Genomic DNA, 14,338 nt, shown 5'->3' with positions numbered 1-14,338 from the left:
AAGAGAAGGAAGAAGGAGGAGAGATAGACGGCAAACTACAGAGAGACAAAAAAGGGGGGGGGGGGTGGGGGGAGGAATATCCCTGTGGAAAGATGTGTTTGTACAGAACGGGCTCTCTCACTCACTCACTTGCTCGCTCGCTCGCTCACTAGCTTATTCACTTACACTCACAGCAGAGCAGTGGAAAGCCAGTGCAGCTCTCTCTCTGACTCTCTCTCTCTCCCTCACATACACACACACACACACACACACACTCTCTCTCTGAGTCGCATTCAGAGACCAATGCTGGCACTCCACACCAGCCCTCTGTGGAGCAGACAGCAAAGGACACAGGCAGAGCAGTGAGGAAGACAATAACAGGAAGAGAGCGAGGAAGTGGAAGAAGGCAGGGAGGTGGAGCACTTTGCGAGCAAGGTGAAGACCGGCATGACCAGGCACCAGCAGCCCCCACCACAGGTGAGCCCTCTCTCGTACGACACCTGGGGCAGCCAGCCCCCCCCCACCACACCACGCCTGTCCCCCAGAACTGATCCATAGGTCTGAGCCACGACTGTCCCTCTGCTCTCACACAACATGACACAAACTTCAGCTCGGTTTGCAGGTCTCTGGTGAGATGTAGGTTTGCGGCTTTCAGGGGGGTTGGAGCAAGCAGCACCTGTGTACCTGTGGGCACCTGAAGGGCTGGGGTTGTGAATGTCTGGGGATATTGGACTAGGGGGTTACTGTGAGATGTGCTGATGTGCATGTGAGACACTGGGAATATGGGATTCTTTGTGAGAGTCAGTAGGTCAGTGAGCGGATAATGTTGCTGTTCCTTATTAATAGAAATGGTTAAACTTATGCAGGAGTCAGAAAGCCATATGGAATAAATGCAAATTAACATCTTTGCGCAGTTTTCAAAATGTAGGTCTTTAAACTGAACGCCGATGCGCTGTGCTGATGTGCAGTGATGAATAGCTATTGCATGTGTGTGTGTCCATCCAAAAGGCTTGTTTTGAGAGGATAATTTTATGTAAATCAAGCCAAATTAGGTACAAAGCACTAACCTAAGCTGCCAGCTAGAGTTCAGTGAACTCTGGATTTGTGCTTCATTGCTAGGAGCAGAAGGTGAAGATAAGCTTGTATTTTAACCTTGGCTGCATGTTTGTACTCTGCTATACAATGTTTTTTGTCCATGGCATGAAAAGTGTGAGACAGCTAGTGGAAAGTTCATGTATGAGTTCGGATCAGCCCTCTCTGAACGGCGGCTTGTAAACCGACACAGCTTCAGTCTGACCCAACTCATCTTTGTTCCATTATGCATGGAGAAAGCGAAGAGGATTGGTCCATTTTTGGAAGTTTCTCGTTTGATTTTGGGAGGGGCTGATTTTTCCTGCTGTGCGCTGGCATGGACTACTCTTTGGCACAGTTTGCCCCACGAGCTGCCAGGGGGCTTGGGGGGGGTTGGGGGGCGATGAGGTGCGGGCAGCACGAGGGTGCACCTGCCATCCTTGTCAAGTCCACTTCTCCGGTCTCCACGCCGCCACATTTCTCCTAAAGGGACCGCAGGGAGAAGGACTGCTGGCTGTGCCTGCTCAGGGGGCTCCACGCTGATGCTGCGTGCGCAAAACTGTGTCATTCACGCTGTGATTTAGGCACAGACGTCCCATTCATATTACATGACTCTGCTCACAGCTCACGCATCGTCCATACGCGTGTTTATCTTTCAAACCGCTGCGGAGGGTCTAGACTTACAACATCTCATGTTGCCACAAACAGTGTATTATGTTAAAACGCGAAGTCAGAAATGTTTACGTTTATATTTGTCTGGAATTTGTAAGAATATACTGCATATGGTGGTGGAGTGGATAGTGTGATCTCCTTGTAGCTCTGAGGACCAGTTCTTGGGCCATGCTCCATCTGTGCGGAGCTCGAAAAGTTCTGCCCACATCCATGTAGGTTTCCTCTGAGTGCTTCAGTTTGTTGACTGTCTCTGAGTGTCTGTGCCCTCTGGTTACCAGAGTGTCATCCCACTTTATGCCCTCACCTTGAGGTTTTCTGTGACCCTATCCTGTTGACCATCTTTGTGACAACACACACTGAAAGTAGATATTGGCAATGTATGTGCTGTTACATATGCTTCTTATTTCTATGTGTGTGCGTGAGTGCATGTGCACTTTTTTCCAAGGTAAAATTAAATGAGATTACCTTTTCATTGTTAACTAAATGATAGGACACTGTGTTTCTGAAAGGTTTGTGAAAAGAACTGTACAGATTTTTGGATGTAAATATTTATTTGAAATCCATTCCTCTCTCTCTCTCCATGCTCCCTGAAAATGAAATAACTGAAGGATTTTATGAACTTGGAAATTTGGACAAGTGACAATGCTTACCCTATAGCTCACTTAGCGAAAGCTGAAAACTACGCTGATTTCTGGCATTAAAAGTGGATTTATTTAAGTTCACATGTAAGAAGGAATACGGAGCGGCTGTTCGCTTAATTACCTCCGCGTATATTCCTCATGCGACAAGAGGGGAGCATGTCAAATATGGAGAAGCAGGTCAGAAACGAATCTCACTCTCGGTGCTTTATTAAAGGGACTCCAGCGCCCCCATGTCCCTGTGCGTCATTGAGATTTAAGCGCATTACGGGACATTAAGAGGAACGAGCGTGAATAATGGATGCGACTTTTCATGCTCGAAGTGCGAGTTCTCTTGGTGTGTGTGACGACGTAGGCGCTCAGAGTCACCCGCATCCAGGCGGCGTCTTGAGCCCATTTGCCGCTACCTCAGAAGTCAACCGGATTAGCGTCACCATACACCTTGAAAAGGCACAGCGAGACGCGACGCGACAGTGTGCTGTACACCTTTGCTCAAAATGGAAACGAAACGAAATTATCCACAAATAAATCAAACATGTTCAATATTTCGGACATCATCTTCAACATTAAACTGACAGTCACACCCAAAGCGACCCAAAAGTTGGTGAGTTAGCTGTGGGATTTGCGTTGAGGGATTGTGTGCGTCTTACAATACATAAAAAGAATTTAATGGTGTCATAATAATTCATAATACGTAGGTCTCATAGGTGCCTGAGTAACTAGAAGAGTGGGTAACGTTCATTCTAGGTAGCTATGGGTTAATGAACTCCAGCAAATCACCAAATCCATCTCCATTGAACATCACATAATTCCCTTCCATACACTTCCAGAATCTGATTTTGATAATCTCACTAATATGGCTGTGGATGTCACCTTATGCTTCATACTCCCCCAATTTTTAAATCATTTAAGAGCCATCTGTTTTCCCCAAAGCTACCAAATGAGCCGCTGATCATGTGCCTTAGTCCATTTCAGACATTGTAACCTGAAAGTATGTATCATTTACAGGCATATCAGATAGTTGCTAGAAATGTCTGCTTGCAAACATGCTGTAGCTTCAGGTCACTGTTGGACAAAACAAAGAGCAAGTGGAGAAGTAAATTGAACAACAAAGGAACATGAGCAACAGGACACCAGATTAGATCTGTGTGGCGTTTTTGTGGCAGTCTGTAGAACTGTTTTTGCTGCCAAAGAAGCTTTAAAATGTTATATTTCACTTTCCATTTGCTTTAGTATCACATAATCTATCTGCATGACTAAGAAGCCTGTGAAATATTACATTTCCAAGAGGATAAAGGGCCGCCACCATTATGTCCCTAAAGTAACTCCCACCTTAAAGGGCTCCTTCAACCATCACTGACTGGTCAGATCTTTGACTATATACCTGTTCTTTACGCTGTCCTATATTAATGTATAGTCAAAGTTGACAGACCTACAGACATTGATATGCTGACAGATAGATGGAACTGCTGGCGGGATGGGGGGAGGGGGCAGTGTGATGTAAGGGTTAAGAAGCTTGACCCTAAGGTTGCAGGTTCAATTCCCACACAGAGCAATGTGGTGCTATTTTCCCTTCAGTCAGACTTGCTTCAGTAAATGTAACCATAAACAGTTAAAATGTAGAGATGTAAATTTCACAGATCTGCAATAATGATGTCCGAGAGCACTGGATCAGCTAGTGCCCCCGGGTGGTGATCTCATCTGTTGAACAGTGACCTCATCATTGTGACGGCCACATGGCCCGTTGTCACAGTGATGTCTGCTGCTGTGCTGAGCCACATGGTGACCTTGGAGAGGAGCGCTGGGGGTCACCCGTTCCTCTTACCGCCTCTCTTAGTCATTTAAAAAAGTGGAACCATGCAGAGTGGTGCTGGCAGGGCTGGAATGGAGGGGTATGAGGTAATTAAGGACTCATACCTGCTTATTCAAATTATAGCCCCCGCCGTGAGTTCCCATGCACCGCACCTCCTCCTCCCTCTCTCCTCTCAGCCAACAGTGAGCCTGCAGCCGTTCTGGATGGAAGGCCTGGCTCTGCGCAGAGGCTCAGAGGCTATTAAAGGAGTCCCACAGACAGCACATGTGGTGACAGGGTGACAGAGTGACGCAGAGGGTCACGGCGTGGGTCGGATGGCACAGAGCCGCTTGGTAGCTGGCTGACGGGCAGTAATGAACAGATTAGGGACTGCGCGGGGCGGCCCAAGCACTGACTCTCCACTGCGTAGCTCTGAATGTGTGACGGAGAGACCGGTCCCTGAGGGATATCTGCCCTGGTTAAATAGTCTATTTAAGAATGATTAACCTCCAAGCGACCCCCCCCACCTTCACTACATTTGACAATGTGACAGTAGTGAGAGGGAGATTGTGCATGTGTGCATGTGTGCATGTGTGCATGTGTGTGTATGTGTGTGTGTGTGTGTGTGTATAAATGCATGCACATGTTGGCTGGCTTATCCACACCAATAACTCCAGCTGTGTTCCTGGGGACAGCACATGGTCTGTCCTGGCTTATTGATGAGGCCTTTTTTATCAACAGCTACTGTGTTGCTGTACTCGTGTCTTACTCCAGTAGAAAAACTAGCACTGCCTTATTGAAAGCTGTGGCCAAATAGCTTTCCATGTACTGTTCCCATTGGGCTTCAATGCGCTGCTGCTTCCTTTTGGCGATGGAAGTACAATTACAGCATCTCATGACATTGTAATGTCACTATAAACTGTGATATAGGAAGCATTGTTAAATCAGGCACAAAGAATTATTACAACACTGTGTTGACAGGTCCCTATTCTCACAGACCAGGCTCTGCAGATATTACAATGCATGCCCACTGCAATCATTCAGCCTGTATTACCCCTCCTGACATTTTAGGCCGACAAGGATAGATCTGAACTCTGTCAGAGTGGGAGTGGGCTGAAACTATTCAAAACATAATATCATAAATATCCTAATAATATACACCAACCCTGAAACACTGCGCAATATAGGAAAAACCAGGGAAAGAGATAAAATTAACCTTGTCTTTCACTGCAAATAGACAAATAAACAACACATCATGACTAAGGCAACCTTATGTTGATATGTTAATCTAATGATACAGTCATGGAGTGCATTTATTATGTGTTTTTGTCCTGGTACTGTTTGAAATGATCTATAGTTCTTTAACCAAGATAACAGAAAAGAACTCTCTGCCTATCTGAATTCAAACTGAAGTTTTCCATGTAAGACAGGTCTCACCAAGGTTAAGTGCTGTGTTTCGTGGGGGGGAAATAACTGAGGAACGGGATGAAGTCTTGCAGGGGTTTTGGCAACCATGGTGTCAGAGACAGCTGGGCATTGCTGCTGACACCTGCTCAGGTTAGGTAAATATCGTTACGTCTATTTTTATGATGATCCTCAGCTTGCCTCGGGAACCCTGCTGCTGGATATGTGATTGTATAGCGCTGCGAACAATGATGCGTCAGGAGCAGGCGGCTTTCGAGCAGAGACGCAGCGTGAGCCTTGAGTGAAGGGAGCAGCGTGTGGTTGTCCTCACGCTGCCTCTACGCCATGCAAGAGTGGTGTGCGAGGCAGCAGATGGCCCCTCTCTCTCTCTCTCTGTGTTTCACTCTCTCTCTCTCTCTCTCTCTCTGTCTTTCTCTTTCTCTCCATGTCTCCCTCTCTCTCACTCCCTCTTGGGTAGTTTGTTTTTAATTGAACAGCATGTGCTTCCTTCACACCCCTTTCCCCTGTATTCCTGTGCTCTCTTACATACAGAGCAGTCCGGTGTTACGGCTGCAGCAACTGTTCTACATTGCCTCACGCAGAAACAACTGCTGCCATATCCACCGCCTCTAGCACTGCTGGGCAAGGGCTCCTCACACACAACTTACATTAACGTTTGCATCGGCAGCCATTTGACCGGGACTGGCTTGCTGCTCTAGGCCTCGTGTCTGAAGCAGGTCTTCTCAAAGGTGGACAGACGGTGAATTCCACAGGCGCATTTTACTTGACATTTTATTCTCAGGCAGTTGTCCACGCATTCCTGTGATGGACATTGTGTGGCTGCAATCTTGTTAGAGCTGGAGCATCAGATGTGTCTCGTCAGAGTGACTGTATATTCAGTTTATTCTGTCTCTCTCTCTTTTGCTGTGCCTCTCTATCCTCACATCCATTGTGTGAGATCCAGCACCTGCTATTCTAATGAATGGTTGCCAGGGAAAGGCAATGGGTTCCCTCACTTCCATCCCACCTGACAGGCTAATGAGCGCTGGCTCACCTGAACACCATGAGTGTTTTTGTTGCCTGCCCCCTCCCCTCTTGTTCCTAAAGCCACAACTCCCTGCTTCTGCTTTCTTTTCCCTACAAACAAAGTATTGGTCACGTTACATGTTATTTGGATGAGGATCAGATGGCGAAGTTTAATATCTTTGACATTGGCTACTGGTTTTAAAGTGCAATGTGTGTTGGTCTGAGCAGCAAATGTTTTCCCAGATAATTTACATAATGTTATGAATTCAGCATTTGTCAAAACCTAAATGAATGTTGAGTGTGAGTTTGAATGTGTTAATACATAAATACATATGTCTCTCAGTACTGAGGTGAAAAAGCATATCAGTTAGACTGAACAGCGGTCTTCATCTTATTGGTGTGTAAAGCGAGGTACACATTTTCAGCAGAGCAGTGGGGAATAGGAATAGGAAGCAAACCAAAAAGAGAACACTTTGTGGTGTTCTTCTGGAAAAAAAAAAAAAAATCACTTCATTGCAACAAGGCAAATAAATGCCTTAAACAACTGCTGCGTCATGGATGGGAGGATTGGTTTTTGCCGATGTTCACCAGACCGCTTGGAGGCATTTTGTGGCTGCCAGGGAAATGTCAAAGACCCAGCATTAACCCAGTCAGCTGTTTGCCTGATGACTCAAGCTGGAACGCCATTCAATTGCAACGGTCTGGCCGCACTCCTCTGTATCCTCCGCTCTCATTACTGCTAGCGAGGCCTGGGCGGAGGGGTGGCGTTGCAGTCAAAGCAATGATCGAGCCAAATCCTCGAGCTCATAGCAGAGTGGGCTCCGTCGGACTGGAGCAGAGGACTCGGGATTCACAAAGAGTCTAATTTGACGCACAGCTGGATGCCCATCTTCGAAGGCAGCACAGACTTCACTCAAGGCTGTTATCTGCGGAGGAAAGAGGGAGAGAGCGGGGGAGAGCGGGGGAGAGAAAAAAAGGAGTCCTTATCTACAGAGCAATTCAGATGTGCAGCGTTTCTTTTCAGACTTGGTTTTAGAGGGGGGAAAAAAGAGATTGAATCTTCATATGCAATCCTCATTCATACGTTCTCCTTTGTGAGGATTGACCGTAGAAAGAAGGTCTGAAGCTTTGCGTGGCCACCTGTAGTGATTTCGGTAATAATGGAACACGATTTAACTGGCTTTCTCCTCTGTGCTATATTTATGGGAGGTGTAAAAAGAATGCACCACCTGCTGTACATATTTAAGTCTGAGAAAAGTGTTACATTGCAATTGGTATCCAGACAGCCTTATCCAGAACAACTTGTCTCACAATTTTTACATGTTACCCATTTAAACAGTTGGATATTTATTTAGGCAATTTGGCTATCTTGTCTAACAGCAGTGCCCTAACAGAAGAAACTTTAGGTTGTGCACCCTCTTTCTTATGATGGCACATTGCTGCCCTGATGGGAGAAAAAGCCTTATGTCTTTATTAAATGTATTCATTTCTTTCAAAGGGTGGTACAAAATCCATTATCTCATTTGAACTGTTTATTAATGTATTTCCCTCCATTTAAAGCAGAGCGTGTGGTACAAGTGGCTTATTTTGTGAGTGTGTGTGTGTGTGTGTGTGTGTGTGTGTGTTGGAAGAAAGAAGGGTACTTACCTGCATGTATATTTTCATGCCCTGGGCAGTGTTTTATGTGATTACAGTCAGCATTAGATTACTGCTCAGAAGAGAAAACATGAAAGCGGCAGTGGGATGAAAGAGAGGGCGTGTGGTGCTCGCATGTCTATGTGTGTGTGTGTGTGTGTGTGTGTGTGTATATGTGTAAGTGTGTGTGTAGTGATGGTGGGGGGTTATCAGGAGCCTACAGCCTTAGCGCTGTTAAGAGAGGGGCTAATCACCGGCTCCTACCACGCTGCCCCCTGCTGGCACCAATCTCACGCACTTCACGCTGCGTTACACCCTGCACCCCTGCTGAGAACAAAAAAAAATCCTCTGCCACTAATATCAGCATTCGCAGACTGGTTATCTCCACGGTCCATGGTGAGAACATGTACACAAACACACACACACACACGCATGGTGTTGTTAGGGCAGTTGTTACTGCCTCCAGCTTTGGTGAGGATCCAGCAGGAATTATAGGTTTGTGTAAAGTCAACCTGCAGGTGTAAGGAAGAGAAGCCAGTTACTGTAATATTACTAGAGACACATATACAATTGGTAAAACTATTTGGTCTCCTCCTTAGATGAGACAAATACATATATTATTCCCCATATATAAAAATAGACTCTACAATGCTCTATTTTGCGTCAGAAGGGTGGAACTAACCTGAGGGATCATTGGCTCATTGTAAAACCTAACCCCCCCCACTCCCCAACCCACACACACACCATGTAATGCCAATCTTTTAACAGGCTCACAGGTGCATATCCATATGTAATTTGCATGAGGGAGAGTCATACAGGCAAAAATACCAAAAGGTACATTGCACAAAGAGTACATCTATCAAGCTCTACCTCCCTCTCAAGCTCTCTCTCTCTCTCTCTCTCTCTCTCTCACACACACACATACACACACACACGAGAAAAGACATAAAGTGTGAAGTGATTAATATTGTAAATGCCACTGGATGGTAGTCCTGCTGTATTAACTCACACAGTGGTCAGGGTTGGCTGCCACTGCCATCCAGTGGTGGGGCTGGTATATTTCCCGCTTGAACTGAAAATGGTCTGTGAGACTCCCCTCATAGATTTTTTTTGTATTAAAATAGTTACACCCCTTCACAGCAAAAACATAATGGATCTGTGCTGAGAATGTGATGTTATTTCAGTGAATGCATTCATGACTGGTGTTTGGATGTCATTGGAGAGATGTCATCTTAACTTGTAGCAGCCTTTGTTTCCACTAAATTATGATTTTACATAAAGCAGCATGTTTAGTATATTCTACAGAGCTATCTTTTTGTCATATATTGCAGGGTGAGGTGAGGTAAATTGTGCAAATAACTGAGATACAGACTGTTGGCCTCGAAGTTCTTGTCCTGCCATTCCATTACACAACAGAGGGAGGCACCAGAGTGAGTTCTTGACCAGAGGGTGACCTACAGAATGAGTTTGTACTAGTGAAGTGTGAACTATATTGTTCTGGGATTCACTGAGGCATCAAGCCATTCAGCTTCCCCACTCTTTGCCAATTATTTTTGATGAATGTGAATACAGCTCACCTCATACCTCTTTTCATGTATTGTTGTGAATCTTGGTTTCTGTTCAGGCAACCACAGTTCTCTGTAAACAGACCTCTTCACTGCAATGAATTGTATTACAGTAATACAAAATTCTTGTGAGCCTGAAATAAAAAGTGCAATATCATTTTAAGCAATGCTACATTCAGGGAAAAACCCTCGCGCCTGTAATCTGTATACGTCTTATTATCTTATGCCACTCCATCAACATCGCTGCTTTTCAGTAATACACTTATGGGAAATGAGAAACAAGACTTTACTGTCCTCTCCCCCCTCTGCAGATTCTTTCCAGGAAGTGAGGCCCCAGAAGGTGATGGCTGGCTGGTGTTAGAGAGCGTGTCCGCCCCTTGGCGGTGTGTGTGTGCACCCCTGTGCTGCTTCTGCTGCGCCCTCTGCTGGTGAAACCGCGATGCTGTGGACGTTGTTCCTAGCCCTCCTGCTGCTGCTGCTGCTGCAGGCCCAGCTGTCTGTGTGTCTGAGGGAGCTGCGCTCCGCCACCCCACGTCCCGCCAGCGCTGCCTCGAGTCCCGCGGCCGTCACCCCGAGTCCGGCGGACGGCAACGCCACGCAGCGGCTGCCCGGTGCCATCATCATCGGGGCGCGTAAGGGTGGCACACGTGCCCTGCTGGAGATGCTCAACCTGCACCCGGACGTGGTGGCGGCCAAAAACGAGGTGCACTTCTTCAACCTGGAGGAGCACTACCGCCGTGGCCTGGGCTGGTACCGCGCCCAGATGCCCCTCTCCCTGCCGGGGCAGCTGACGGTGGAAAAGACCCCAGGGTACTTCGCGTCCCCGCAGGCGCCCGGGCGGGTGCGGGCGATGGACCAGGGCGTACGGCTCCTGCTGATCGTTCGGGACCCGGCGGAGCGGCTGGTGTCCGACTACACCCAAGTGCTGCACAACCGGAGGCAGCGGCACAAGCCCTACCCACCACTGGAGGAGCTGCTGCTGCCGCAGGGCCGTGTCGACGCCAGCTACAAGGCCCTCCAGCGCAGCCTGTACCACCTGCACTTCAGCCGCTGGCTGGCCCACTTCCCCCTGGCCCAGATCCACGTGGTGGACGGGGACGCCCTGATCCGGGACCCCTTCCCCGAGCTGCGGAGGGTGGAGCGCTTCCTGGAGCTGCCGCCCCGCATCGCCCCCTCCAACTTCTACTTCAACACCACCAAGGGCTTCTACTGCCTGCTCTCCGCCGGTCACGACCGGTGCCTGGACGAGTCCAAGGGCCGCCCACACGCCCCGCTGAGCCCCACCGCCCGCCGAATGCTCTGCCGCTTCCTTCACGAGCCCAACCGACGCTTCTTCAGCATGGCGGGTCGCACCTTTGCCTGGTGCTGAGGCCACGCTCATCAGGCTTAATGCGCCAATCAGAGAAAAGACGTGTCTCAGCAACTTGGTGGGATATGGCGACATTGCTTCTGACAACTGTTCTTAGTCCAGCAACCAGCGTGTGGCCCCAATGAATCCTAAATTCAAGAGGACATACAACTTTCTTTAAGTGTTTTTTTTTTTACATTTTCCTCTTTTCAACCCTGTTTGTATCACACTGATATTAATATTTGCACAATAAGAGACCCTGAGCATTCTTTGTGTGTCAGTCTTGGTAGAGAAAGCTGAAATCCATGAGCTGATGTAAAAGATTTTAGAAATAAGTGTGCTAAACATTAGATAAGGGTGTGGCAAAATCTCTGGGACAACTCCGCGAGGTATCGAAGAGGGACAAGGTCTTGATCGGACACACCGTGACCCAAATGTCACTTGTGATGCAACAAAATGGCCACGGTAGATGAGCTGGGGACACTCGATACATCTAAATCTGCATCAGCCAGCTGGCAGCTTTTGCAGCTTCAGAAGCATACCTCCAGTGTAGCATGCTGCCTTCTGCCAGCTCGTCCAGCTACAAAGACACTGCCAGCTACACACGGACCAGCAGCAGACCACCTCTACTACACCCAGCTGCCCCTTGCTGGGCAGCACAACACTCTGGGTGGCGTGAGGGGAGACTGGTCATGTTTCAGAGACCGGGGCTGATAACTGGATGGCTGTGTTTTCTAAATCTCTGATATGACAATGCCTTTGGGTGTGCCCTTGAACAAACAGTGAACATCCAGGTGGATGAATGCATAGAGTGTGATTCATACGCTCTGTTTGCCAGTGATCAGTGTGGTGGTGCTGCTCGTGCTGGTGTGCACCACTTCTGCCTGGGCACAGTCATTCTTTACTCACCGTCTGGGTACAGTTTTAATGCACCACAGATGAAGCTATCCCCTGCAACATAATTTTGTGATTATGGTTATTCAAATGAGGAATACCACTGTTGTTACTTTCATTATTAACGCAATGCAAACGTATTTCAATTTTTAAATATTGAGCAAAGAGATCAATTCTATTTTCTTTTATACTTTAAGTAAAACTCAAGCTCTGCTGTGAAATCACATTTTGAGATTTTATTATTACATTGAATTAAATGTTGATCTTGTCATTGCGGTTATTATTTTTACTTTTTAGAGGAAACATACAGGTGTGGGTTCTTGCATCTAACAAAGACTGGATTTCCGTAGCACATTTTCAGCTCAAGCAAAAGATAATGCCTTTACTCAGATTTTCCCAGGGAAATATTGAGGAGACAATGCGAAACAGATGAGCCAACATGGATTCTGGCTCCGAGCTTCTCTGGACAATGCAGCCGGAAAGCTGAAAGCTCCAGTGGAAACAAACAGATTGAGATTGTTTCAGGCAGTCTTACATGTGCATGACTGTCTGCTGTTGTACACTGCAAGATTTGAAATATGCCCAAGAAAAAAGTCATCCCAAGAAAGTGCGAGCACATCAGCCAACTTCCCTCAAATTACACAGTGAAAGTTAAAAAAGCAACAAAATTCAGCCACTGATTTTGTAAAAGAAAATCTTAAACATGCTGTCCTTATCCTTGCTTTCTTTTATAGGAGAAATTTAGTCTAACAGGCTGGTGGGGTGGAAGTATCCCTATCTGTATTTCGCAAGCCAAGTATTTGTGATGTGGAACATTGTTGCTTTGGAAAGTATCTAATGGCTCCTGGGCTTGAAATTTTTCCTCTCTTAAATACATTTTCAAGAAACTGGCATAGGAAACATGAAAATGAGCACATGTCACTTCAGATGAAGAGGCCAGAATATTGCCAGGTTTGAAATCATACCTAATTTGATTATGATATCAAGTATCCAATTAAGCCATGTACAGTTCTGTGTGCACAGAAACCTACCTGTATAAACTGCTCCTGTAAAGAAACAACATTCCAGAATGGGAATGGGAGGATATTTAACTTTGATTTATCACAAACAAGGCTGTTTGTTTTACTTAGTCCTTGGTGCCATTTTATGGCCATGCAAAACCTCTGGCCACCTCCTAACGATGTAATTAACTTCTAAATGTCGATTTTAACTTCAAAGAAGCTGTGCGAGTTCACACTTTGGATGTTTCTTTAACACTGGGGTTTGAATGAACAGGAAAAAGACTTCAGTTTTAGATTCTCCCCCACATCTCTGTTGATAGCCAGCCTGTTACACCAGTTCCCTCGAGATGCCTTTAAACTTTTGCAAACATGCAAAATGAGGACTCAGCTTCTTAATGATTCCCAATAGAGGGAGAAGGTGGGGGGCTCAGATGAAGAGTGTTTAATCCTTTTCTTCCCGTGTGCCATGTGTGAAACAAAGATCTTTGAAAGTGTGTTAATGGGGGGGGGGGGGAGGGAAGCAACACCTTTTCTTTTCAGGGCTGAGAAGTGTAGACACCACAGTAGGGAACAGGTGACACTGCAGGGCTGTGGACTTTCTGGCTGGGGCAATGTCTCCGGGAAGGAAGGCCCCCGGGGACAGGCGAACCTCTCCAATCCTGTCTCAGAACCAGTCCTGGGTATTCAGAACAGACAGGTTCTGCAGCTCACCTTTGAACCCCTGCAGCTTTGATTGCAGCTGATTAGGATCAATACAAATGAACAAGGGGAAAAAAGAAATGGAACAGATAAGATGTTTCTGACATCTGACATCATTAAAGACTGGACTGATCAATGGTGTGGAGGTCATGGCTTAAGGGGGAAAATAGACTTGGGTTTGGTGCGTGTGTGTGTGTGTGTACATGCGTGCCATATGGCAAATAGACAGGTGCAGTCAACTTTTGATTGATTCACATACTTTAACTTTATAGAATCACTAATACAACATGATTTGTGTCAGTACAAGTCCCTGATTTCTCAAGAGCATATACCTGAAATCTGTTACATAGTAAAAGTGCTGACTCATAAGCATAGATCTAAAATCTGTTGCACAGTGAATGAATTAATTAGCATGGTAAGGTATAACATGCTAACATGATAAAAAAATGTTTTGCGTGCTTATGACTGCATAAGCATACAAGCTTGTGGCTCTCCTTGGATTTTTAAAAATAAGCTTCACAGAGTTTTCACTACATTTTTTCCCTGCCTGCCTCCTCCTCCTTCTTTTATTCATTGTGGATGGACTGACTGAGGTGCAGGAAAGTCTGTGGACT

General features: G+C 46.4%; 1 protein-coding gene across 1 annotated transcript; it reads left to right on the top strand.

Annotated features, from left to right (window-relative positions):
- The first annotated feature begins 263 nt into the window (after positions 1-263).
- LOC118778394 (heparan sulfate glucosamine 3-O-sulfotransferase 1-like) lies at positions 264-11,263 on the top strand. Its single transcript, XM_036529908.1, has 2 exons — positions 264-456; positions 10,094-11,263. Exon 2 carries the CDS (start codon positions 10,222-10,224, stop codon positions 11,149-11,151), a length of 930 nt encoding a protein of 309 aa, XP_036385801.1. The 5' UTR covers positions 264-456; positions 10,094-10,221; the 3' UTR covers positions 11,152-11,263.
- The last annotated feature ends 3,075 nt before the right edge of the window (positions 11,264-14,338 follow it).

This window comes from Megalops cyprinoides, chromosome 5 (assembly GCF_013368585.1).
Source record: "Megalops cyprinoides isolate fMegCyp1 chromosome 5, fMegCyp1.pri, whole genome shotgun sequence".
Lineage (NCBI taxonomy): Eukaryota > Metazoa > Chordata > Actinopteri > Elopiformes > Megalopidae > Megalops > Megalops cyprinoides.
This window is presented reverse-complemented; position numbering and strand designations above follow the sequence as displayed.

Bases quoted from the DNA above. Each gene is read 5' to 3' on its own strand.
- LOC118778394 (XM_036529908.1), top strand. From the start codon at position 10,222: ATGCTGTGGACGTTGTTCCTAGCCCTCCTGCTGCTGCTGCTGCTGCAG.